The sequence below is a fragment of the Ornithodoros turicata genome, chromosome 7 (genome assembly GCF_037126465.1).
Source record: "Ornithodoros turicata isolate Travis chromosome 7, ASM3712646v1, whole genome shotgun sequence".
Classification (NCBI taxonomy): domain Eukaryota; kingdom Metazoa; phylum Arthropoda; class Arachnida; order Ixodida; family Argasidae; genus Ornithodoros; species Ornithodoros turicata.
In genome coordinates this window covers 54,152,773-54,180,671 of record NC_088207.1, presented here as the reverse complement: position 1 = coordinate 54,180,671, position 27,899 = coordinate 54,152,773, and the positions used below count along the sequence as shown (strand labels likewise).

Below are 27,899 nucleotides of genomic sequence, written 5' to 3'. Positions count from 1 at the left end.
CGAAGAATGCAGCAGGTTGGTTGCAGCTTTTGAGTCTGTGTTCTTGGTTCCTACCATCTACCAGCAGCTAGCCAGGGAAAGGTTGCGGGAGGGGTACATTCCAAGAGGGTTCTATGGGAACTTTACGTAGGGAACGGGGATGCCTTTCTGGGGATGCCGGGATCTGGGCAAACGAGGCACCGTGTAAAAGTGCATGACAAAACCACGCTCGACAATAGGTGCCTGCGCACCCATTGTCGGGGGGGGGGGGGATATTTAAATACAATGTTACCACGTATTCGAAGCTGCTATTATGAACATCTTCCACACGGCAATCTATATCAACATCAATCTATTAAGAAACTCGTAGAAGAGGGTCAGGATATTTAATTGTGTAACTATATAATTCAATGATTGTTCCGCCGCAAGATGTTACACGTAACCTTTGGCGGATTGACAGCACCTCCCCGCAGACATTGTGTCCATAGCGGTAGGGAAGTAGCTCAAAAGTAAAGTCAGTAAAGTAAAGTAAGTAAGTAGAGGCGAGATACCACATGGCTATGGAACGATTTATCATTTTGTTTGTTTTCGTTTTGTGTTTTGTTTGACAAAGCCACCGCCTGATGACTGCTTACAACGAACGTCTACGAAGGTCCTTGTACGGCGATCTCGATGTCAGTCCAGATGAAAACTGTGAGGATACAAAGGCTCCGGCGGAGCGTGCACGGAACTCATAGCATAGGGTCTGTTAGAAATATCGGTGCCTCTTATCCTGAAGCTCTTACCTTAGCCAATTCCATCCACCTCTACCTGTAGCAAGCAAAATTCGCACGGGGAAGGGCACAGAATTGGGGGTCATTGTGTCATTGCCGATAAGCATCCCCCCCTTGCAGGGGGCGCACGTGGTGCTCAGGGGGGGCGTCTTTTCGACAATGTGCACAGAGAATCAATACATCAGGGAATACGGTGTAGTGGTTTACTCTGTTTCCTGAAGAAATCACTACAATGCAAAACGGTTCCCTGCATAGAAAGATGAGCCATTCGCTTTACTCTGCAGTAAGGGCTACTGCAACGAGGATCGTAAGAAGAATCCACAGGGACGATGCGTGAGAAGCGACAGAGCAGAAACCTAGTCCATACTTGAGCTGCTGTTCCAGCAGGACCGCGTGGAGTGTCGGCAGGTGGTCTTGGCAGCCTGTAACTTGCATGGCAGATACTAAACAGGAATTGTAATTACGAAGGTCACTGAAAAAAAGAAAGAAAAAAAAAGCCTTCGTTACAGAGCCGCCAGCTGCTCCAAGTTCACAGTAGCACTATGGTCCCTAGAAAATTGGCTTCCGACCGCCGCTCTCCACCTATAAGGCCGGTTTCACACGAACCGGCGTCCGTGCTTTTCGTGTCCGTGCTTTTAACGTAGGCAAAAGGACACAATGGAACCCTATGGGGATCGAATGCCCTTCAGGGGTCCGGACTAGAGCCCTGCACCATCCGCGGATATCCCACTAGATACTTGCAGATTCGTATGAAAATTTAGCACTTTCTGCGTTGTGCGGACCGGATGCGCGGATGCGAAGGCAGCGGATCGGATACGGGTATACCGCGTACTGCAATTTTTCCGCCAGCAATTTATTTGTATTGCGCGCCGACAGCGAACGCATGCTCGGGTTCACCTTTGACCATGCACAGCCAAGACGGGAGAGGAGGCATTCTGGCGTCTGGAACCACGCGATCACCGGCGAGGTAGCGTTCCACGCGTTCCGAAAGTCTCTCCATATCGTGTTTGTTGAAAGGTTTACTTCTGCTTGTCGTCGTGAGTCCTTCCGTGACAGCATGGAGGCGTCCGAAATTATACCAACATGCTTCCGGCGGTCTTTACGCGTCCTTCGAAACGCGTGGATTTTGCGGATAGGATGTGGATGTTGCGTTTTGCTCAGCGGATCGGATGCGGATATAAACGGTTGTGTATGCTGCTGCGCATGCGGATCGGATGCGGTGCCAAACATCTCAACCGCGCAGGGCTCTAGTCCGGACTCCCCTAATTTCCAGTCTTGAACATAGGGTTCAATGGACCAATCCCAAACATACACGTGGCACTTGTTCATAGCGGACCCCCCTCGGGAAACTCCTACATCCGAACCTGGAACCAAAGCCCTGCACGCGTATACAGTGGCGTATCTAGAGCTACCTGCGCCCATGGCAACATGGCTAACAAGATGTCCTTGGGGATGCGTTTTCGTGTGGTCCGCACTAGGTTTCACACTACAACCTCTCTAATAGCGGGTGCTTTAGATCATTTATGAATGTGCCAAGTTGAGTGCCCGACCTAGCACATTCATACTCGACCACATAATGGCGCCCCTGTTCACCTGGCGCCCATGGCACCTGTCCACACCTGCCACACCCTAGATACGCCACGTAAACATGCACTGCACGAAACGCGGAGAATTGCAGCCGAGTAGCGTCAGGAAGCCAGCGAAGCAGGGTACTCATCTCGTCATTCCGGAGCATCCCCTGCGATGAACGGCAGTTTTCTAAGGCCCATAGTAGCGCGATAGCCTTACGGGTGTGATGATAACCTAAACCAGGGACCTACAGCTGACAGGGTACTCAGCCAGACCTGCAAATGGTGAGCTTTTCTTTTGCTGAGGCATTTCTTTGCATGATGACCGGAAACCACGCAGATGTTTGTTGGACAAAAGTAGCGTTGCAGTTCTGCAGTTCGTTCTCAAGACCTTTGCTCCTGCAGGGACCTGTGGGACGATACAATTCGACGAACAAGTTTTCTTCAGCTATGGCGCGCCAAATATGACCGTCGCTATAGACTTACCTGAAGTAACGTTACCAGAGAGCAATACTTTTACTTTTAATTCGGGTCTGTCATGGAACAGATCGTGTCCAAATAGCGGGTCGTCGTTATTACTCAGGAAAGATGTCTTGCTGGGTCTGTAATTCTGCAGGAAGGAAACTTGTGTGTTCAAACAAGCCACCGTGGGCAACTAGCACAATGTTTCACACCATCGACCAATTTATAAAGTCTCTGCAGCTCCAATGGTGGGTTCCAATACTATGCGACATCAATGGGTACTTAGCGCTGTGCTGTGTGCCGCTACTGGTTCAATATTGCAGAGAGCGCACGACAGCTTGACGAGGAAGGAAAGTATTTTGTGCACTGAGTAGCAAATACCCGTGATGGCCAGTAGTTAACTACATGTAATTAAACTACTAGTTAAACTACCTGATTGTAGTTAAAAAGTAGTTATCAACTACTTGCAGAAATGTAGTGGCAACTACCGTAATTTCACGCGTATAAGCCGCACCGCAGATAAGCCGCAGGACGCGTTGTTTGGGACGTTTTGAAAATTTTCTGTCAGATAAGCCGCACCCGCAGATAAGCCGCGGGCAATACGAGACGACTGATTTGTGCGACAAAGGAGACCATGAGAAGGCCATAAACCATGTGGTCCATATTCCGGGATCGGCACAGTGTACAATTGAGGAGGTCAGTTCTGGAGTTCTACCAAGATCGGATTGTGCCCTTGTCGGGTGTTTTTTGTGGACTGATGGGTCAGTGATCTTCCAGAAGACGTGAATCACTGTCACCACTTTCCTTAAAGCTGCTTGGGGGAATGCACCAGGAAGATCAATCTACTCGAATGTGGACCCGTCCCTGTTACGCACTGTCCGTGCATCGGCAGGGCAGTGCTGTTCTTGAGACACTGTCGGCCCTTTCGTTAAAATCGGCGTATGGGGAAAATACCAGGAAAAAATAGTCATCAGATAAGCCGCACCGGTGGATAAGCCGCAGGGGGCCCGTGAGAAAAAAAAATCGCGCATAAGCCGCGGCTAATACGCGTGAAAATACGGTACTATTTCGAGTAGTTAACTACAGCAGTTAGGTTACTGCAGGCGCCAACTGCTTCCGATTTTGCCGCAAGCTTCACGGCACGATTGTGTTTGAGCTTGAGCTACTTGTTTGATGAGAACGGAGGCGCAGAGCAATTGTGTCGTGCATGTGTACTAAATCTGCACTTTTATCGTTGCTTGTGATTCATATTTAGGTGTCCAAGAACACTATAGAATGGGATTGGTGTTGATGGAACACATTAAGTAGTTAGAGATGTAGTTAAAATACATTGCAGTAGTTAAAGAAGTGGTTTTAACTACCTCCCCTGAAAAGTAGTTGAACTACTAGTTAAACTACTCCATCGCGAAGTAGTTAGTAGTAATAGTTAAGCTACTGTAGGAGTAGTTAGCGGCCATCACTGGCAAGTACTGAAAAAAAGTAATTTAGAAATACCCCCCTTGAAAGTATTGCGTAGACGCAGGGGTCTTCAACGCAAACTGAGTCGCGGGCAGCAGATAGTGAACGTACACAAAAACTGACTGATTTGGAGGATCACGTGGCTGCCGGTATAACAAGAGAAGAACTCATGAGGGCAATTCGATCATCTCCCGCAAATACAGCGACTGGAATGGATGGAATACCAGCAACGGCAATCAAGAACCTGAAAGGACATTGGCTGGAAGAACCGAGAAGTTTCTTTAACAATATCCTCAAAGGAGGAAGCACACCAGAAGGATGGCAGAAGAGCCTGGTAACACTAATTTACGAGGGAAAAGGGGACAAGAGCAACCTAACATCGTACAGGCCCATTACTGTGACATCCGTCATATACAGAATCTTTATGCGAATAATGAAGGAACGAATTGAAAGGATAATGGAGGACATTGCATGCTTCCACAGACTCATAGTGGTAGACGCATGCCCAAGACGAGGCTGAGTATGTACGTCATCCCCACCCCACACTCTTAAAAATGAACTTCACCGCATAGCACGCTCCTAGCCAACCATCATCTCAAATGATATCGTTATCTGCCCTGATTTGTTGAAAACAGGAGGCGTACGCCTTTTTTTGTGACACTTATGCTGTTCATAATTGTCACAAAAAAGCGTACGCCTCCTGTTTTCGACAAACCAAGGCACATAACGATATCATTCAAGATGATGGTTGGCTAGGAGCGTGCTATGCGGTGAAGTTCATTTTTAAGAGTGCACCACTACGGCCATTAGGAGATCATGCAGTGAAGGTGTCTTATACTCCAAGGCGCAAAGACTCCCTGAGAAAACAAATCATTTGACCGTATGTGGATATACACTGAACCCTCATTATTATGACCATGGTCGTTTCCGAAAATTTAGGTCATAATGCGGAATTGTCATTAACGGGGGGATTTGCAGAGGCCTCACTGCATTGTGCCCAAGAAGTATGGTCGTAAAGCGCGTATGTCAGATTATCGGGGGTCGTATTAACGAGGGTTCACTGTACCAGACTGAGCACGTACCTGCTTTGCCATGCTGCCTTTCAAGTACCTCTTGAGAGCCTTCTTCCTGAACGTCTCCCCAATCTCACTGTACACTTGAACATGAGCAGGGTTGCAGTTGATCTTATAGCTGTCCTGAAGAACTCTCTGGTACATCCTCAACTGCAGATGCATGTTTTGTTCGCCAAAACATTCCGTGCCTTCCATAGATCCTTCCAAGCAACTGTGCAGCGTCGAGACGTGTCTGGAGATAAGGTTCACTACTTTTCGCCAATGTCGTAATATCGGCGAAAGGATCGGCACCAGATATAGGGCTTTAGCGTATATAGTACAGAATTTGAAGCCGTTCGACAACAACGAAGGCTGATCAGAAGCGACACGTACCATAGCTCTTCCAGAAACGTAAAACTAGCGCTACTAGGACTCACTCGCAGAGAGCGTCCTTCGATCGTTCCGCTTCAATCGTGTTCTGGAACTGAAGAGCACAAGTCAGAGCTCTCTTGGTAACCGTAGTCGTCCTGCACTTGGACTTGCGAGGCGATAGAGCTTGACCACTTATGGCCGCTGAAAGGAAGAAAAGAGTTCCTCCACATTCTTAGAAACCTGCCCAGATTTGTTGAAAACTGGAGGGGTACGCATTTTCTGTGACAATTATGAACAGCATAAGTGTCTCAAAAAAGGCGTACGCCTCCCGTTTTCAACAAATCAGGGCAAATAACGATATCTTTTGAGAGGATGGTTGGCTAGGAGCATGCTATGCGGTGAAGCTCATTTTTAAGAGTGCAGTTTTCCGCAGTCTGCATGCATGTGGAACACAGTCCCTAGCATGACAAAAAAAAAATAATAACTTTGGCGTCGTCTACTTCATATTCACGCACCGCAGTAATTCGACAAGATAACACTAGTATGATTTTTTTTTGTATGTGTAGTAGTGCGCGAAAGATGGTTTTCCCACTGTGTGAATTCCCCCACGACAGTTTCTGCGTTTCATAAAGGAAAGGAAGACGTCAACTTTGGCAATTTAGCGATTGAGCCGTGGGTATCTAATGATCATCTATACGAGATACCCTTCCTATAGGAATTTCTGACAAATCCACCAATCACGTGAAGGAAGTGTTTCACTTGAGGGGAGATGAGCTGCAAGTTTTTCCTGTTATCTCGATCGCAGGTCGTGAGGAACCGAAAGTAATATACTCACACATATCGACCGAGCACGAGGCATCTTGTGTAGCGTGCTTGATGAACCGTTTGCCCTGCCTGAAGAGTTCCGTATCGGTGCAGTGGCTTCTGTACTCGGCAGATGCCACGCACTTGTGAGCATCCGTAACCGCGCTGAAAATAAGTAAAAAAAAGCATGCTGACCGTCCTGTCAATTATTTTAGCACATACATAGTCCATGATGGGCAAGCCTGAGCGATGGGCAAGACACGTAAACACAAACACGAAGCCCATCGCTCAGTCTTGCCCATCATGGAATTTATCCACCAGCTAGCCATCATTTACGCCATTCTGTCACATACATAGTCAACGATTAGAAGAACCCTACGCTCTTAAAAATGAACTTCACCACATAGCACGCTCCTAGCCAACCATCATCTTGAAAATAACTTTCTCGCCCCCCCCCCCCCCCCCCCCCGATTTGTTGAATACGAGAGGCGGAACCTATTTTGTGCCGTACATAATGAGCACGAAATATAGACTCCGCCTCTCGTTTTCAACAAATCGGGGGCGAGAACGTTGTCATCCGGGATGATGGTTGGCTAGGAGCGTGCTATGTGGTGAAGTTCATTTTTAAGAGTGTACCTACGTTATTTTTTTACCTACTGGTCGATTAACCTAAAGACATTTGAAAACCCTCCCAAATTTCCTTCATCACACGATAAACGGATACTACCCCTTTGTAAGAGCATCATACTACACTCTTAGAAATGAACTTCACCGCATAGCACGCTCCTAGCCAACCATCATCTCGAATGATATCGTTATCTGCTCTGATTTGTTTAAAACGGGAGGCGTACGCCTTTTCTGTGACAATTATGAACAGCATAAGTGTCACAAAAAAGGCGTACGCCTACCGTTTTGAACAAATCGGGGCAGATAAAGATATCATTCCCGATGATCGTTGGCTAGGAGCGTGCTATGTGGTGAAGTTCATTTTTAAGAGTGTACGTACTTGTATTGCTACTTGATGTTATCACAAAAGTATTTTACTGCAGTAGCGTAGTGGGAAAAATACTTTGGTGGACACGTAAAGCCATAATGTTACCTGCAAACGTCGTGAGCACCAGGAGTAAAGTAGAGCCTGTCGTCTGTTTGAGAGAAGTACGTCACGGAGCACATGACGATTTTTTTCAGTGCAAAGATCTTGTTGCAGCTTTGCAGTATTAGCGGACCTGCAGAGAACTTGTCCTAACTACAATGTGTCAGTATAACATCGTATATATCAGCCGGCAACGTCATGCAAGCATTTGCACGTCAATGGAATCTCGAGGAACAAAACATCTTGCGGCTGCGCAACGAAACAATTTCGTTGCAACATTCCTTGCATGACAGTATAGTCATGGTCAACTTGGAGCCAAGATGGGGCTGCATTATTGACGTGAACTACCTACTTGCGTAACTTATGCACTTGACATTGTACATGGTGGTCATCAGCTCAGAGAGGATGTTGACCGTGATGAAAAGAGGATCCTGTGCGTCATTGGTGGCGGTGCAGTTGAGCGCAATTTTGGCCTCTTCGAAGCACTTTTTGTAGTCGTGGTAACACCTGCACATTGCGGTCACCACAAAAAGGTGCTGTCTATGAACTGTATACGGGTACTCCTAACGCGTGGACTTACTGGCACTCCGGTTTCTTGAGCTCCAAGTTGGTCTGGAAGGTTATACCACAAGTGAAAAATTGCCGCAGCAGTTCCTTCTTGTTGCAGCCCCCGGGGTACTCGTACGACGTATTGATCTGAAATGCGACAAATAATGATTTATTAGTCGAGTATAGCAGCCGGACCTCGTTATCGATGCCCTTCGAACACAAGCAATCCTTTCTGGAACGAACGCAATTCCACTGCCGCCCAATATGGCCGACGTCCATTTGACGTCATCAAGTGCATGCCGGGAATTAATCTTTACAGACGCGTGCGGCTCCAACATATATTAGAGCACCTGAAGGCAAGTGGACTCCGTTGACGGTGGTGGCGGTGGGGTGGTAGTCGTGAACACCGGTGTGGTCGATGGCGTCGTTGTAGTGGTCGTCGTTGTGGTGGTTGTTGTCGACGGCGTCGTTGTCGGTGTCGTCGTCACCGTTGCCGGCGTTGGCGTTGGTGGTGGGGTCGTTGTAGTTGTGGTCGGCGACGTTGTAGTTCCTGAACAAAATACGTCACTCCAGTTAAGTCCAGAATTGATAGCTGACCTCTTATATTATTAATCCCGCTGGCCATTTTCGAAGCGAATAATATGCTGGTATCGTTTGCCAATCTTCGGGAGGTGATGGTTTCCAAAAATTACTGGTCTGACATTAGTGGCGGATCCAGGGGGGGGGGGGGGGTTTGATCAGAACTATAATTATCATATACCCTCCTAGACACTTCGGAGATATGTTATCAAAAACGGTCCTCATTGTTTGGTCAGATACCGATTTGACTGACGAGTAAAATAGGCATTCATATGAAAACAGTCATACAGTAATTTAGACTATCAAGTATTCTACACTAGATTGCAGCAGTGGTCAGGAACTAGAGCACTGCACGGGCATTACCCGAAAGCTCGTCCCGGCCCGCGGGCCGGGCCGGGCCTTGCGTTTTTTATTTTACGCGGGCCTGGGCCGGGCTCGGGTTTCCAATAAGAATGCTTAGGGCAGAAGGAAGCTCACCTCACTTGCGGCTGTTGTCGGCGGTTATTCGTATTTACCGAATGCACGCGAGAAAAAATTACCAGCGCGGCGATTTCATGTAAACAAAGAAGACCAGAAACCCTAGTTATTGGTATTGGATACATTTAATGTTCCGTATCAAAAACGCCTGCCATAAGAGAGTTGTCTCTCCACTTTAATAATGATGACGATTTGAACAAGTGCAGAACGTTGGGCTGGTTGGCGGAAATTTAGGGACGCTAACAGACGAGGACGGAAGGAATCACGACGCCTGGGTGGTTCCTTTTGTTAGCCGTCCCCGAATTGCACAGGAGTTTTTCTGGTGCAAAAGCGAGGGTAGGAAGAGAAATGCGAGGTCCTTTCCTACCCTCGCGTGTGATTTCCACGAAATACCTGAAAGTGACATTGAGGTCGACGCTTCGGGATGCCTCCCATAGAGTACTTGGAACGACAAAAGCACATGGGGCAAGAAAATTCCAAGGGACTCAGTCACGACAAGAAAAATAAACCACCTGTTGAGAGATTTCAACGGAAACGCCGCCAAGCGCCGTAGAGCAGGTATAACGTGGCCACGGACATTGCAAAGCTGTCAAATACTGGGCATTTAACCGTTGCTTACTGTTACAGGTGCAATTGGGTCCACCTGGACCTCCAGGACCACCTGGACCACCTCGACCACCGGGACCGCCTGGGCCTCCAATGCCTCCCGGCTCTCCATCAGCCGGACCCTGAGGCCCCGCTGGCCCGAAAGGGCCGCCGATGCCGCCAGGTCCCCCAGGTCCGCCTGGACCGCATTCTCCACCGGGAGAATGTGCAGGAATGTTAGGTAGATTCATCTCGACGGGGTTCTGCCAGGAAGGTGGCGCTGGCGTCCATTCTGCGCAAGTTACATCACTATTACTAAAGGGACGACGCAGTTACAGTTACAGGAATCTACCCTGCACTCTTAAAAATGAACTTCACCGCATAGCACGCTCCTAGCCAACCATTATCTCGAATGATATCGTTATCTGCCCTGATTTGTTGAAAACGGGGGGCGTACGCCATTTCTGTGACACTTATGCTGTTCATAATTGTCACAGAAAAGGCGTACGCCCCCTGTTTTCAACAAATCAGGGCAGATAACGATATCATTCGAGATAATGGTTGGCTAGGAGCGTGCTATGCGGTGAAGTTCATTTTTAAGAGTGTGAGCAGAACAATGGGTTACTTGCAGAGGACAAGATCGTGACTTACGGGGCTCATAATGTCGCGGCGGCGGCTGCGTTGTATCAATGACGTTCAGGTTACATAATTTGCTGTAGCTCTCCAGCAGCACAGCCGTGAAATAGTTAGTGGGCTCTTGAAACTTTGTGTTCGAGCACTGGCTGTTGATGGACGCCAAGTCGCTGCACCTGGTGAATTCCCTGGCCACTCTGGAACGCAATGAGGACACGCGTGTAAAAGCAACGTTCTATACCAAATGGTGTTTTACTGGCAACCGGTAAGAGGCACTCACGGACATATCGCGGTATCATTCTCAATTACTAGTCTTCCTTCAATCTCCGCATAGAAGGCCACAGCGCAATAGGAGTAGGACTTTGAGAGCATGCTGGCGTTGCAATGCCTTTCCTCGGCTGAAATAAAAACAACCCAGATGATTCCCTGCGCAGATTCACCCACGTCACTGTCATGTAACCCACAGTCTTATTTGCAACTCTTGGTGATATCGGAATATGTGTGTGCAGAAAAAGTAGCCCAGTTCATATTTACGAGGCAAGTATACCAGGTGCCTGCTTACCGTAAGATAATAATCGTACTAACTAAACTCTCCGTAACAAAAAAGTTATCTATGCCAAAAGTTGCTTTCCGTGCATTTCAAATTGCCTATATGCAGTCTCCCGTTTCGGTTTCCGCACAGGTGGTACCACGCCCAGCAGTATAGGGCGACGCAACTGTGCCATTGGCTCACCGATCAATGTTGGCGTGGCTAACGATTTTTTTGTGTTTTTTTTTTCATCGCATATATGCGTCATCATGCACCGCCGAAAGTTGGTACGGTAAGCAGGGCGTGTTTTTGTTTGTTTTTATTTATTTATGTGCCCTTACAAAAGGGAAATTCATCCCCAACGTGGCAGACTATACAGGGTGGTCCACCAACCATGATAGAAATTCATAGTAAAAGACGTAGGCCCCGGAGAGACATGTGGTCAAGGGACTTTTTTCTGCCAATAACGTTTGTCACTTATTGGTAAAATTTTTATTTCATTTCAATTGACGGAAAGTTCTTGAATTGAACTTCGAAATTTCTCAAGGCAACCTAACGTTTTCTTTGCGGAAATGGGTTCCCCCTGGTCATTTTACTCAGTATAGCCCACAATCCCACTCGTAATGCAATGGAAATTGCCGAAATAAATTCGCCGAAAATCCGTGGAAATGAGCCCTTGGCTTCGCCTCTTTTTTGACGGCTCGTACACTCTTAAAAATGAGTTTCACCGCATAGCATGCTCCTAGCCAATCATAATCTCGAATGATATCGTTATCTGTCCGGATTTGTTGAAAACGGGAGGCGTACGCCTTTTTTGTGACACTTATGCTGTTCATAATTGTCACAAAAAAGGCGTACGCCCCCCGTTTTCAGCGAATCAGGTGAGATAACGATATCATTCGAGATAATGGTTGGCTTGGAGCGTGCTGTGCGGTGAAATTCATTTTTAAGAGTGTAGTTTGAGCGCAAAACTGCGAAGAAAGGAGGTTACATTGAAACGCCACACGAGGGGGGAAAGGGTTACAAGCCTTACCCACGGAACAAACACACGCGGTGAGTGCGGGAATCAGAGCTATCTTATCAAAAATGAGGTCACCCGACGGCTTGTAACCCTTTCCCTCCTCGTGTGGCGTGTCAATCTAACCTCCCTTCTTCGGAGCTATTTATCGGTGCTGCTACAGACAAAGTTTTTTTAGCCTATTTACAAGTTCAACTCCTGTGTAGCACTTTCCATCTCGCGACCGAGCACCTTGTTGACAGTCCTCCACAGGGGAGGATATTTTATAGAGCAACTTTTTTTTGCACACACCATGGAGTTTACTGACAGGACTGGAAGTCACCGTCCGAACAGAACGGATTTTGCGCGCCGTCCTTCGAGGCTTATTTCTGAGACTCGCTTTCTAACCGAAGGTCCATCGAAGATTCATCACATCCATCTGGTCTAAACAGCCAACGTCCTTCTGGACGGAGAGGATCGCGGCCGTTATCAGCATTTACTCGTTTTCACGCATGCAAAAAGTGTCGGCGCATGCCCAATGTAACCCACCTTAGGCACGTCATCTAAGCACACCACTCAAAAGTGAATGAAAACTCACGCCCGTAATCGAGTTGTTTCATAAGACGAGCATCTCTGCAGTCCACGTCAAAGGCTCTTGCAAGAAGCGCCGTTATGATAGACATGTTATGCGATTCGTCCAAGACGTAACACTTGTGCTTCACCTGGGCCCTATTGAGACAAGCCTCGAAATCCTGGATAGCCCTGCGCGATATCAGCAAAGGACTCACGTCACGAGTATTGTCTATAGAAAACGCTGCGACGGTTAAAAAAACAAAAAATCATTTAAAACCGCGATATAGAATTGTTGAATCGCATTCAATATACAGAAAATACTGCAAACGTATTTTTATTCGCGATGTATTAATTTTGGCTAATCGCATTTGGGAAGTTATTCGCGAGTATTTAATTTCACGATTTTGTAGCTGTCGCGAAATTCGTGAAAATTAATACATCGCGAATAAACATACGTTCGCAGCATTCGATTCGATGAGTGCTCGCACGGCGCTAGTTTATTCCATTTGGAAGTCTCGCATAGACAATAAAACGGATATAGTCAATATAAAATTGATATACTTTGTGTTGTTCTATTTAACTTATTCAAAGCGATACGAACCACTAATCGTTCACACATTGCTTGACTAATTAAGGGCCGACCAGCTGTGGATATGAAACGCGTTCAGAAAATGCCTTCCATCTCAGTGACCAAGAGATGGAACAAACGGTTCACGTCAAAAGGGAACCCCGTTTTGCAGAACTACACTCTTAAAAATGAACTTCACCGCATAGCACGCTCCTAGCCAACCATCACCTCGAATGATATCGTTATCTGCCCCGATTTCTTGAAAACGGGAGGCATACGCCTTTTTTGTGACACTTATGCTGTTCATAATTCTCACAAAAAAGGCGTACGCCTCCCGGTTTCAACAAATCAGGGCAGATAACGATATCATTCGAGATGATGGTTTGCTAGTAGCGTGCTATGCGGTGAAGTTCATTTTTAAGAGTGTACACTACACTATTTTGTGTGCCTATTCATTATGCACGGCACAGAATAGGCTCCGCCTCCCGTTTTCAACAAATCAGGGGCGAGAACGTTGTCATTCGGGATGATGGTTGGCTAGGAACGTGCTATGTGGTGAAGTTCCATTTTTAAATGAGTAGGTGGGAGACTCACAGGCACGCAGATCCTTTGGCTCCTCTCATGGCACTACGAGACAGCTTTGCAGTCATGTTGTACAGGGTGGCTACTTCGTCCATGATGCCCCTGTCACACTTCTTCAGGTCCAACTTGTACCTGTGGGCATCGCATTCTGAAACGAACAATAGGTGGTGAAGGAATACGTATAGCTTCAATACCCCAAGCCTAAGGACCTTACCGTCCTTTCTTGTCATCTTGGGTGCGATTGGTGTGTCTTCCTGTTCATCTAGCTGCTTGGAGACGCTCCTTTCCCTTCTTCTAGTCCTAACCAAGTTTCCTTTGAAGAAAGGGTCCCCGAGCAAAGCACTCTTTTTGTCTATCGTATCCTCTAGAAAGCCTTCGTCTTGTGGTGCGTGCTGTCCTTCATCCAAGTCGTAGTCATAGGCAGATTCTTGAGGTCCATTATCGTAGTCGTCGTACGACGCATCGTCCCTCTTGCTATGTCTAGCATCTTGACGTCTCGGACCTCGTTCAGCATTTTCACTTCGATGTCGTTTGGCAGCACGTTCTTTATTTCGGTCAGGATTTGCGTTCCTCGTGGCACCCTCATTCGCCTGTTGATTTGATCGGGACTCTCCTTCATTCTTCCGTTTATTCCTCGGTTGTTCTAGTTGGTCAAGATCGTATTCTTTAAGATCCGGAGATTCCGGAGATTCGTCGTGAGCCCTCTCGTCGTCCGGTGTGTGTCGCACCAGCGCTGGGCCCTGCATACGACAGTGAACTTGGTACTCATCTTCGAGGAGTTGCTTGTAGGACATTAGCTGGCCGGTGAGAGCAACGTCTGTAGCGCAAGAAGTGGCGTCACTCGCGCTCTCAATGCAGTTCTCATAGTCGTTGACGAACCTAGAGCAAAAAAAAAAAAAAAAACAGCCCTGTGTTGAAAATCCCCTCGTGAAAAAACAACTTGACTTACGGGCAGATTTCCTCTTTGCTTGCTCGTCGCCTTGTTAGTCTTTGGTCTAAGAAATTCTGGAAACCAATGGAACAGAGAAGTCCTCTCTTTAGCGCTCCGGAAACGTCACATTTTTTCTTTTGGGTGGCTGTCTGCACTTTCTTCATGAAACCATCTGTCGACCAAGATATTCGAATGAATTGACGAAAGAACTGAATATCACAGCTACTGAGCATTTTTTTTTTGTCCCTAAACAACCAGCTTCGTGCACTTTTGGTAAGCGTCAGATCGCTCCTGCAATCGGTGTGCGTGCTTCTTTTCTTTTCTTTTTTCAATCAAACAGGTATACGCATGTTAGGTTTCGCACACTTGGTGTCGAGGACATACCAAAATGGGTACTACAAAACTGGGCTCGATACTCTTTCCATCTTCGGCTGTCACCTATGCAAAATACCTTGCAAGTTGTCGCTACATCGCATTTTAGCTGAAGACGTCACTTTGCTGATAACATTGGAAGCGTGCTGGTGGAACGCAGACTTGGTACATCCTGTCTGGTATTCCAGTCTGGCGACACACTCATTCAGGTCATTCACTAACCTATTGTCAAAAGAAAACATCAGGAATTGATCTGGTTGGTCGTTTGAAACAATGCCTCTCACTGAGCACAGTGAAGCCACGCACACACTTTCTTCTCATGAATATTGCCTTATCTTAAAAAAAAAAAAAAGAAAGAAAAATCGCTCGGTCAATTCACGCAATAGTTGAACACATGTTGTGAATATTTTACTAGGGAATAGCGAACCAAGTGGGGGAATGTTTTCCTTATCATGCGAAATTCATTGAACGAGGCTTCATCATCTAAATTATGCCATTCTATGCAGATTTGTGCTTACTTGCAGACTGTCTCTTGTCCATGTTCTGTGCCCATCCGAAAATACGAGAGATCGCAGAGGAAAAATCGCCTCATGGCTTCAGTTGCATCACACTTGAGGGGCAGGTGCCCACTGGACACTGAAATTATACACACCGGTGGGCATCTCTGACGTCACACGGTCCTCTTTGCAAGACATTTTGTCACCACTTCTGTGGCGCAATGACTAGGGAGTTTCTGATCAAAAGATGCGGGCCATTTTCAAAATAGACCGTTTTGAGCGCAGCAACTTTAAATGCCTTTAAATGCGATACTTTCACATGGTGAGACACACGGCTCTCTGAAACAATTTATCGCACTATCTAGCATCTCATTTTACATGCTTTGTAATGTACAGTGAACCCTCGTTAATATGACCCCCGATAATCTGACATACTCACTTTATGACCGTTTTTCTCGGCGACCGTTCCTCCGCCATGTAAACCCACCTGCACTGTAAACTGAAAAACCCCCTTATGGGTGTAAAACCCCCTTATCGCTTGTCCTATAATTGACTCCTCTTTTTACACCGTATGGTCTGGAACACCCTTTTTAGAGGGTGTATCCCGTGTAAAACGCCCTTTGAAAGGGTGCTTTTCCTTGAAAATGCCGTCTTTTGCACCCTTTATACACCTTTTTAGGAGGGTGTTTAACGATCTTACACCCTCCTAAAAGGGTGTTTAAAGGGTGCAAAAGAGGGCATTTTCAAAGAAAAGCGCCCTTTGCAGGGGTGATTTACACGGAATACACCCTCTAAAAAGGGTGTTCCAGACCATATACGGTGTAAAAATAGGTGTCAGTTATAGGACAAGCCATTTACACCCATAAGGGTGTTTTCCAGTTTACAGTGTGGTTACTATGGCAATCCGCTTTTCTGACAATGACCGAGATTTTTGTCACAAGTAGGGTCAAACACAGGTATTAGCATCTCGTTATTGTGACCATGTCACATGACCCGCAGGGTAGCCCTAGGGAGAGGTCACCACGTAGCTCATGCGGACGGTGACACGTGTTGAAGTAGAGGGCGCCAAAATTTGGGATGACTCCTGATGTGGTTGATCTCGGAATTGAACCTCATAGTGCTTTTCGGGCTCCCAAAGCACTGTAGTGCTTAAAACAGCAGTGACCACGAGACCAGGTCACACTGTGCTGCTCCTGTTGTGCACCTAAGAATGGCCGGAGCGAAGCGGTCTCTGAAGTCAGCGGAGTGTGCGTTTCTCGTTACTATGACAACTCGTTTTATGACCAAAATCTGCGGCAACGGTGGTGGTCATATTAACGAGGGTTCACTGTAAACATGAGATCACTTGCTGCCATCGCCATGGCTGTTGCCGTGGAAGAATCCACGCGAGCAGTCGAAATGTCTCTTCTACGAAAACTGCTTTGAAAAGTGCTCACTATACTTGTTGTTGACACAAGTGACGTTGTAGGTGTTCCTCATTTCGGAGGACAACTCCGACACGTAGCGAGATACCTTGCTGTTGCAGCTCAGGTCTCTCTTTGCCTTTTGGTAGCATGTCACGTACTGGTTCAGGCATCTGACGAACAAATTAATCACTATCCATTCATGGATCATCCAGGGTGGTTAATACGTACGTGCAGGGGTCAGTCGTTTCCAGACCGACTTGTAACGCTATGCCGCAGCCGAAAAAGCGCCGTAGCAGGTCCCTATCACATTTTTGGCCGGTAGGACCAGGTGGAGCAGCAGGTCCAGGTGGTGTCACCGGCGTCACTGCAAAAAACGCTCTTCTATGAGAAACTCTCAAACACGTAAACAACGAGATTTGGCCGAGGCAGGCCACAATTGAACCTCTGTATGCAATAAGGGGATAAGTCAACTTATCCCCCTTTTACTATTATGGCTGCAATGACATCTACGTACCGGTATGTACCTTCACAAGAAAATTTAGGACCGTATCGCAACTTATTGGCAACGGGAAATGCATGTCTGTCAATGGGACGGACAATCAGATCAGGCCACTTTTCTCGGTTTGCGATTTTTCGACTTATCCCCTATTGCATACAGAGGTTCAATATACAATTTCACAAAATCCCAGCGCTCCTTGCGCACGCGTTGCATTCTGGGAGATTACTGGAATGACGAAGGGAGAACTGAGCTTCATGTTTCGTTTTCGCTGACCTTGACTCCCTCGTGGACAATCGGTCGACAGAGAAGGAATCGAAACATCTAGCAGACCTTCTCCTCCTTTGTTATCAGCAAGTTCCCATAGTTCAAAGCGGCGCTAAGCTCTCTGGGATTTTCTGAAGTCGTCTATTAGGGACGACACAAACAAGTAAGCCTCAAACGCCCAGAAATCAACGAATGCAACGCCTCAGGGAAAAGAGGCGCTGACGCCAGGCATTCGGGAAGGTGTGTGGGTAACGGAGGAGAATGTGTTCTAGATCTTCTGTAGCACCGCAGTGACAGCATTGGAGACAGACAACTTGTCTCAAGCGGTAAACGCCACTGCGCTGGGTCACATCGAGGCACATTCGATCAACTAATGCGGCATCTTGACGAGAGGTATTGTCGAGCCATGCGGAAAGCGAGCGTTGGATCAACTCTGCTCGGTGCGGGGGCAGAATGTCAGCGGTCCATTGGCGGGAAGCCAGAGGAGTCACGAGGCGTCCAAGTGCGGAACGACGACTTCCTCTCAGCGGTATAAGAAAAAGCTAGCTTGGGGCGCCGTTGTGGGTTACCAGCTCGCGCGTTATCTCGGTTGAAAAACGCCGCCTCGCACACTCTTAAAAATGAACTTCACCGCAGAGCACGCTCTTAGCCAACCATCATCTCGAATGATATCGTTATCTGCCTTGATTTGTTGAAAACGGGGAGCGTACACTCTTAAAAATGAACTTCACCGCATAGCACGCTCCTAACCAATCATCATCCAGAATGATATGGTTATCTGCCCTGATTTGTTGAAAACGGGAGGCGTACGCCTTTTTTGTGACACTTATGCTGTTCATAATTGTCACAAAAATGGCGTACGCCTCCCGTTTTCAACAAATCAGGGCAGATAACCATATCATTCGAGATGATGGTTGGCTAGGAGCGTGCTATGCGGTGAAGTTCATTTTTAAGAGTGTACGCCATTTTTGTGACACTTCATAATTGTCACAAAAAAGCAGTACGCCTCCCGTTTTCAACAATCAGGGCAGATAACGATATCATTCGACATGATGGGTGGCTAAGAGCGTGCTCTGCGGTGAAGTTCATTTTTAAGAGTGTAGCCGCTTTGTAATCCCGTCGCTGCTTCTACCTTTCTGCTACTTTCTTGGTGCTGACCTTTCTTGTTACATTTAATTATGATAAGCACTCGTCAAACGTATGATCCGAAAAAAAATTATATTCCAACAGTTTCAAGCACCATGTTGTCACCGGCCGCAGTGGCGGCTTATCGATCCTCGGATCCAGGGAGGAGTACTCACCATATCTGGTGACGTAGGCACAATTTTGTCCGTAGTGCTGAATTAAGACATCCGTGAAGTAATTCAGGTCCATGAGCATATGTGGGGGAGAGTTACAACTGGTATCGGCGGAAGCCGTACTGTCACACTGGGTGAATTCATTTACCAGCCTGAAACATAATGCCATCTGTCACGGATGTGGGGCAACTGATAATGATGATGTCAATAGACTATTATGATCAACTTACCCACATCTCTCTTTATCCGGTAATGGCAGTTGTCTGCTTTCCATGTCGGCGTAAAAGGATACGGCACAGAATGAGTACCTTCGCACCATCTCTCTATAATTGCAGTTGATCATGGATCCCGTATCTGAAAAATTATTGGACGCTGGGGACTTATCATTCCGATTCAGCCACTTGCATCGGATGGCGTCAATTTATCCGCTTTTGCTTCTCTCTTGTGTTTACAAATCAAAGCTACACTCTAAGGGGAAAAAAAGGAGTACTTTTACTCCTTCTGGGGACCAAACGCATTGCCACAAAAAATAGTCCCTTTCGGGAGTAAATGCACGGGAGTAAATGAATGTCACAGAGTGGAGACTGCATTTCACGCCATACATAGCGCACACTTTGCGAAGAAAGATGCGCTAACTGTTTCTTACTCTGTGTGGCTGGAAAATTGCTACATTGTCTGAGTTATACAGCCTTGTGTCGTTCAAATTCACCAAGGGCACATATTTACGTAGACTGTTACATTCACGAGACCATTCCCGAAGTTTAGTGAAAATATGCAGTCCTGGGGAGTAAATGTCGGGTTAGGGGACTAAAATGGGGAGTAACTGCAGACTAGGGGAGTAGAAGCTGCAATTACTCCCCGTTTTACTCCTTTTTTTCTTAGACTGTACATGGGAGAAACTTGGGAGCTATTCTAGACTATACACGCATCAAGGTATTGTGGAACCGCTGAATGAACCCAGCAAACCTCGACCGACATCTTGCGAAGAATGCATAGAGATTAAAAGAATTATTATTAAATAATCGGTTCAATACAATAGAAATTTGTACAAAATATAGTTGACCTCACCCCAGTGTTCGTGCTGGCACGATCGCGGCTTCCTTCGAACAGTGTAAATTGAGAGCCCTTTTTTACCGAGCGATCGTTCTCCTTTCCCGTGCTCAAATAAGCACCTAATAGCGGTTTCACAATGAATTTTTTTCAGAGGCCTCGTGTTATAACTGGGGGTTCCAATGAACGCTTTCAGTTCCATACAGGAGCCACTCTACGCCTGTCCATTTCGCTTGGACGCATAATGCGCTATGTTATCTATTCCGATAGTCTTATTTATTCCGATTTTTTTCGGCGACAGGCAGGCATTTTTACTGCTAAGGTCGAGCACCACCTACTGGGCGCCACGTACCGACTGTATCGGCAGGAAGCGATTTTTTTAAATTCCCATGTCCTTTGCTGCAGAGTTGAGACGCCAGGGAACGAGCAGAAGGGCAATCTCGTGGAACGCCGTTTTTTTGAAAGCAGATAAGCCATTAACGCGTTCACCATATGGAATACATATTATGAAATAACGTTGCAATTCGTGAGCGCAATTTCACCAACGTTCTGTCCATGTGTCTGCCGTTATCCCAACGGAAAGCGTTGTGTAGTATATAACGTAGCCTTCGAAACGTCCCTGGCGTTGTCCAAGACACATAAGTCTATGGCGAGCAAACGAAGGGACATCCTCATCGTTAGCATCGCTCCCGAGCAACGCGAGAGTATTGAATCTAGCTGGATTTCCTCTCAATTCAGTTCTTTTGGTCCCAGACCGTGGATGGCCGTTTTTGGACTGTCTGGAGAGTGTCTAAGGGGGGTCCAAGGGTCTTCAGGGGTGTCCAAGGGGTCAAGGGGTATGTGTAGCGTAATTGGTTAACACTTTTTCAACGACTATGAATCCATTATGGGAATGCCCCGTGACGATAAGTCGATGATTGCCTAATATATTGCCCTGACGAAATAACACTTGCTGCCATGTTTAGAGAACATCTCGAAGCGATTGGGGAATACATAACCGAAAACTTTTTTTTCGCATCTAACAAATAAAACAGTTCGATTCGAGGTGAGATTAATTTAAAGTGGGACAAACACATGGATGTCAGTTGGGAATAGTGACTATTGGAATATGGCATAGGACACAAATTGAACAGCCTTAGGGGTTAGCAGACTGCGAGACTTTTCGGAGGGGCAAACTTACAGTTTCTCGTCGTAAACACTGTGGGTATAATTCTGGGTTGCTGGACCATTCTGCTGCAATGGACAGTGATGGTGTCGATGACCGTTCTCTTCACAGACAGCATGTGTCTGCTCATCTCGACGTCACATTTGAATTCATTGATGGCGTCACTCACGCACGTGTTGAACGCTTCCATAGAACTGAAATGGCAATAGAGTAGAATCCATGACGACGAGCACTCTTGTCAATCTCACAACGCGATTCAATAAGTCTTCACCTCACACATCCCTAGTAACACATATTGTTGCCACAACGTTGCTGCAACGTTGCGAATGTTGTAAATAGTGGAGCAATGTTTTACAATATTCAACAATATTGTGGCAACGTTGCTAGATGTTGGTCAACATTTTTCGTCACACGTCATCATGTCGTCACGTCACGCTAAATCGTTTACCGAATACTGCTGCCAGGAACATTGCAGCAATGTTGAACAATGTTAAAAACATGTTGTCCTTATGTGGCTGTATCATTGCAGCAACGTTGCAAAGCTAATTTAAACATTGTGGCAATGTCGGAGAAATGTTCGCATGTAACGTTACTAGGATGTGGCTTCAAAAAGACATTAGCCGCGTTTTGACAACGTTTGGGGGGCAACATTGCAACAATGTTCCGGCAACATTTTGTGTTGCTAGGGATGACTCACTTGCAAAGCGCTTGATCAGTCTTGCTCCAGGTATCTTTCAACAGACTCCTCTTGGTTCCCCACTTCCTGTTCAACTCGAAACCGCACGAGAAAAACTCTCGCAACACCCCTCGTTTTTCACATTGTGGGCCATCTTCAGTTTTGTCTGTAACGTACACAAAAGGAATATACCATGCTTAGAAGCTCCACACAATACACGCTTCAGTCGCGCGCAAGACGGCAGGGAAACAGAACTTGTCGTCAAGCTGTGATACACCAACAGCGAGAGGAACGGTGTATAATTAGAGCCTGAAGTTTTCGGGAAATATTTTTACCTACATTCGGGGGGTAAAAATCGGGTAAATAAATATGAGCACTAAATTCATGCAAATTCGGGTGAAAAAACTTCCAGTACGCTAAATTCGGGGAGAAATCGGGTTCAGTTATTCAAACTAACTGAAGCGGTTTGGTAAAAACGGTGATGTAACTGCATTTTTCTACCAAACAAGTAAGTTAGTGCATTCCTACAGACATCCCAGTGAGGGCAATTTGCCGGGTAAAAATCGGGTTTCACCCTAAAGAGGCAACCTTCAATTCGGGGTGCAAATTCGGGGAAGAATCGGGTAAAACCCTAAAACTTCAGGCTCTATGTATAATACGATGGGAATAGAAAGCAGACTTATGTGTACACAATAAACATATCCCCCTTTGTGTCACTGAGCAAGACAAGTAATTCAGGCATCATGGAGTGCACCCGTCTGCGTCTTGCTGTGAATCTTGAGTGAATGCTTACTTTGTGGACTATTTTGGACTGAATATGCCGTGCCAGGACAGGATGCCGCGTGTTCTTCAACAGCCGTGAAGGAGAAGTAGTGGACGTGCTCCCGTAGGGCGCTGTCATTAGTGCAGTGCGTGTTGGCCAGGGCGTCCGAGGAGCACTTCCTATACTCGTCCAGGACACTACGCAGGTACAACATTATATACGTATTGTGTATACCGTCTTCCCCCGACGTTGCTTATCAGCCGACGAAAGAATTGGACAAGCAAAAGTGTCCGTTTTGGACGACGTAAAGCCGACGGAACTCACTGGCACATTATTCCGGGTTCCGTAATTTTTTTCTCCGCCATGCGATGGAAGGCCAAGCCGCAGAGAAAGAACATCTGCAGAGCCGAACTCCTCTTGCACTCCATCTGCATGCTGAAGATACCGTTGAGAGTTACCAGCTATACCCCTGCGAGCTTCCCGCGGGAAACAACCTTTCATGTATGAGACCGCCCACAGGATGAGGTTGAACACGCTACACACGAGGCATTCTGCTTTCATCAACACTGAAATACAATTTGGCAAATTGGGCAACGACGTAATCTACACGCATTTGCAGTCGGAGCAACTTACCTCCAATGCAACAGTGTGCCGTTCTGTTCACGCGCTCTTTTTCTTCTTCTTCGTCTTCAGGCACACAGGTAATGGCCCTTAGCCACAGGGCGATTGGCACTACGCTTGGACATGTTCACTTCTTCTAATACGCACAAGAAAATATTTGTGCGCAATATTTCTCTGATAAAAAAATTCACTGGACAAAACTAGAGCACAGCCGTTGAGATTGAGCTATATACACTGCCTTTTACTTCCCGCATATAGTACTTTCTTCAGGTATCCCAGTCGGTCAAGTTCGTTGGTGAGGTACACAATGTTTCTGTAGCGCGACTCAGTGCCACGTATAGCTACTTTTGCGGATGACCCTTCGTATAGCCGAAGCGCTGTGGCTGCACGTTAAGCATATGTTTATAATTTGATCGCGCACTCCAAGTCGAGGGCAGCTGTTACACTCTACTTGGAGCTCGTCAGCACGGCGCAGGGATGTGACACGATCTTGGGTCGGTGCTAACAGTGTGTCTCGGCGAGATATCAGTGTTCCAGGGTGACAGCGCCACCTGTGGAGAACGCAGTGCAAGCCAGCGAGCGCACATATAGGGGGAAAATAGCCGAAGCGCTGTGGCTGCACGTTAAGCGTATGTTTATAATTTGATCGCGCACTCCAAGTCGAGGGCAGCTGTTACGTTCTACTTGGAGCTCGTCAGCCCGGCGCAGGGATGTGACACGATCTTGGGTCGGTGCTAACGGTGTGTCTCGGCGAGACATCAGTGTTCCACGGTGACAGCGCCAACTGTGGAGACCGCAGTGCAAGCTAGCGAGTGGATATACAGGGGAAAAATAGCCGAAGCGCTGTGGCTGCACGTTAAGCGTATGTTTATAATTTGATCGCGCACTCCAAGTCGAGGGCAGCTGTTACGTTCTACTTGGAGCTCGTCAGCCCGGCGCAGGGATGTGACATGATCTTGGGTCGGTGCTAACGGTGTGTCTCGGCGAGACATCAGTGTTCCACGGTGACAGCGCCAACTGTGGAGACCGCAGTGCAAGCTAGCGAGTGGATATACAGGGGAAAAATAGCCGAAGCGCTGTGGCTGCACGTTAAGCGTATGTTTATAATTTGATCGCGCACTCCAAGTCGAGGGCAGCTGTTACGTTCTACTTGGAGCTCGTCAGCCCGGCGCAGGGATGTGACATGATCTTGGGTCGGTGCTAACGGTGTGTCTCGGCGAGACATCAGTGTTCCACGGTGACAGCGCCAACTGTGGAGACCGCAGTGCAAGCTAGCGAGTGGATATACAGGGGAAAAATAGCCGAAGCGCTGTGGCTGCACGTTAAGCGTATGTTTATAATTTGATCGCGCACTCCAAGTCGAGGGCAGCTGTTACGTTCTACTTGGAGCTCGTCAGCCCGGCGCAGGGATGTGACATGATCTTGGGTCGGTGCTAACAGTGTGTCTTGGCGAGACATCAGTGTTCCACGGTGACAGCGCCACCTGTGGAGACCGCAGTGCAAGCCAGCGAGTGCATACACAGAGGAAAAATAGCCGAAGCGCTGTGGCTGCACGTTAAGCGTATGTTTATAATTTGATCGCGCACTCCAAGTCGAGGGCAGCTGTTACGTTCTACTTGGAGCTCGTCAGCCCGGCGCAGGGATGTGACACGATCTTGGGTCGGTGCTAACAGTGTGTCTTGGCGAGACATCAGTGTTCCACGGTGACAGCGCCACCTGTGGAGACCGCAGTGCAAGCCAGCGAGTGCATACACAGAGGAAAAATAGCCGAAGCGCTGTGGCTGCACGTTAAGCGTATGTTTATAATTTGATCGCGCACTCCAAGTCGAGGGCAGCTGTTACGTTCTACTTGGAGCTCGTCAGCCCGGCGCAGGGATGTGACACGATCTTGGGTCGGTGCTAACAGTGTGTCTTGGCGAGACATCAGTGTTCCACGGTGACAGCGCCACCTGTGGAGACCGCAGTGCAAGCCAGCGAGTGCATACACAGAGGAAAAATAGCCGAAGCGCTGTGGCTGCACGTTAAGCGTATGTTTATAATTTGATCGCGCACTCCAAGTCGAGGGCAGCTGTTACGTTCTACTTGGAGCTCGTCAGCCCGGCGCAGGGATGTGACACGATCTTGGGTCGGTGCTAACAGTGTGTCTTGGCGAGACATCAGTGTTCCACGGTGACAGCGCCACCTGTGGAGACCGCAGTGCAAGCCAGCGAGTGCATACACAGAGGAAAAATAGCCGAAGCGCTGTGGCTGCACGTTAAGCGTATGTTTATAATTTGATCGCGCACTCCAAGTCGAGGGCAGCTGTTACGTTCTACTTGGAGCTCGTCAGCCCGGCGCAGGGATGTGACATGATCTTGGGTCGGTGCTAACGGTGTGTCTCGGCGAGACATCAGTGTTCCACGGTGACAGCGCCAACTGTGGAGACCGCAGTGCAAGCTAGCGAGTGGATATACAGGGGAAAAATAGCCGAAGCGCTGTGGCTGCACGTTAAGCGTATGTTTATAATTTGATCGCGCACTCCAAGTCGAGGGCAGCTGTTACGTTCTACTTGGAGCTCGTCAGCCCGGCGCAGGGATGTGACATGATCTTGGGTCGGTGCTAACGGTGTGTCTCGGCGAGACATCAGTGTTCCACGGTGACAGCGCCAACTGTGGAGACCGCAGTGCAAGCTAGCGAGTGGATATACAGGGGAAAAATAGCCGAAGCGCTGTGGCTGCACGTTAAGCGTATGTTTATAATTTGATCGCGCACTCCAAGTCGAGGGCAGCTGTTACGTTCTACTTGGAGCTCGTCAGCCCGGCGCAGGGATGTGACACGATCTTGGGTCGGTGCTAACAGTGTGTCTTGGCGAGACATCAGTGTTCCACGGTGACAGCGCCACCTGTGGAGACCGCAGTGCAAGCCAGCGAGTGCATACACAGAGGAAAAATAGCCGAAGCGCTGTGGCTGCACGTTAAGCATATGTTTATAATTTGGTCGCGCACTCCAAGTCGAGGGCAGCTGTTACGTTCTACTTGGAGCTCGTCAGCCCGGCGCAGGGATGTGACAAGATCTTGGGTCGGTGCTAACAGTGTGTCTCGGCGAGACATCAGTGTTCCACGGTGACAGCGCCACCTGTGGAGACCGCAGTGCAAGCCAGCAATTGCATATACAAAGGAAAAATAGCCGAAGCGCTGTGGCTGCACGTTGAGCACATGATTATAATTTGCTTGCGTACATTTCCATGCTTGCAATTACGAATGGGACACTGAATCTCTTCTACGTACTGGATACCGAGCTCAGTGCCGTTTGAAACAAGATGTAGTACTATTACGATATCAGTCGACAGGAGGGAAAGAGAGAAGACAAAATAGAAGTTGCCGAACCTAGTCTCTAAACTCAGGTGGTGCACTGTTGATAAAAATAGTCTTTGCTTAGTAGTATCTTAGAAACCATACTTTTACAGAATATTTATGTAATATATTGAACATGTGTTTCCATTCTTTTCTCTTCACTTAGCTTTCATGCTTAGAGGTAACTTCCTCAACGGAGCCTCAAGCCCCTGGGGTGAGACAGCATCATCACTGCAACCCATTATTCAGAGCAGATGAATGCTGCGCAGCCTTTCTGATTCCTCTTTGCAGCAGCATCTTGCCTACCATTCAGACTCTATATTGTTCACAATTCAGCTTACTTTATCACATGTACAAATACGATGTTGAGTGGGACATTTTCTGGTAGACACCTGAATAAGCTAGGTTGCTTTTTAAGAGGTGCAGAGGTGTTCCTTACCTTATATAATCATTACTCACGTGGACTATGTCAGTTTGCATTCACCGGAACTGCAGGTGCATACTTTGTTATCCTTTTTCTTCTCTCAAACCAGGGCGGCACAAGTATCTGCAGCTGCAGCTAAAGCCCTTCACCGGGGTAACATGCAGGAACAGCTCCAGTAAACGTTCTGCAGCTCAGCTCTAAAATAAAGGAGCCTACGTTTGATGCACCATATGTCGTCAGGAGATTTTGTTCCTACTACAGCTCTTTGTGTTTTGTTTTACATTGCCAAAAATAACCCTGTCAACTATTACTCTATCAGTGCTGTACTGCTGCGTTCAACTTGCTCCTGGCATGCTGTAAAGCCTGTGCAGCGACTTCACTGTGCATATAGTTGGTGGACTTGAGCCCTGATAACATTGGTGCCAATACCAGTTGTTGGATGCGCTGTGTGGCGGTGTAATATAGAATACAACCTATCCTACCTATTCAACCTAACGGATGTTAGTTACGGAACTGTTTCTGCTTTATTGGTCCTCGAAGATTATCATAGCTTTGGTATATTGGTACTCTACTCTACTGGTGTGAAATGAAAACTCAGTCATCTCTGACTACTTTTTTTTTCTGTTCTTTTCTCGTTTAGTTCATACAGCGACAGTTTCACTAAAATCCGACCAGTTTCAACAGGATGTTAGTTAAGGAAAGTTTCTTCTTTACTGGTCCTCGAAGGTTATCACAGCCTTGATATACTGGAAATGAAAACTATACTGAAATGAAAACTCCGTCATCTCCAACAACTTTTTTAAAATCTTTTCTCATTTAGTTAATACTAACACAGTTTCACTAAAATCCAACGAGCTGCAACAGGATGCTAGTCAAGGAATGATATTTCTCGTTTATTGGTCTTCAAAGGGTATGACAGCCTTGGTATACACGGAGTGAAATGGAAACTCTTGTCATCTCCGATTACT

General features: G+C 47.2%; 1 protein-coding gene across 1 annotated transcript; it reads right to left on the bottom strand.

Moving 5' to 3' along the window:
* Nucleotides 1-941: 941 nt before the first annotated feature.
* On the bottom strand, nt 942-23,270 carry LOC135401574 (uncharacterized). Its single transcript, XM_064634048.1, has 29 exons — nt 23,188-23,270; nt 23,049-23,120; nt 22,879-22,989; nt 22,585-22,751; nt 21,813-21,957; nt 21,131-21,309; nt 19,131-19,254; nt 18,904-19,052; nt 17,068-17,203; nt 16,870-17,009; nt 15,455-15,572; nt 15,016-15,158; nt 14,583-14,736; nt 13,848-14,512; nt 13,646-13,781; nt 12,509-12,672; nt 10,665-10,782; nt 10,403-10,581; nt 9,786-10,043; nt 8,461-8,660; nt 8,142-8,257; nt 7,914-8,068; nt 7,568-7,694; nt 6,500-6,633; nt 5,730-5,865; nt 5,323-5,545; nt 2,807-2,930; nt 2,597-2,729; nt 942-1,224 (listed from the first exon to the last, which is right to left on the bottom strand). Exons 3-29 carry the CDS (start codon nt 22,986-22,988, stop codon nt 1,026-1,028), a joined length of 4,632 nt encoding a protein of 1,543 aa, XP_064490118.1. The 5' UTR covers nt 22,989; nt 23,049-23,120; nt 23,188-23,270; the 3' UTR covers nt 942-1,025.
* Nucleotides 23,271-27,899: the final 4,629 nt, after the last annotated feature.

Coding starts and splice junctions, on each gene's coding strand:
- LOC135401574 (XM_064634048.1), bottom strand. CDS start 22,988: ATGCAGATGGAGTGCAAGAGGAGTTCGGCTCTGCAGATGTTCTTTCTC. Junction 19,255..21,130: donor AGTGTTTACGACGAGAAACT/GTAAGTTTGCCC, acceptor ATAATTTTTCAG/ATACGGGATCCATGATCAAC. Junction 10,044..10,402: donor GCCGCGACATTATGAGCCCC/GTAAGTCACGAT, acceptor TAACTTGCGCAG/AATGGACGCCAGCGCCACCT.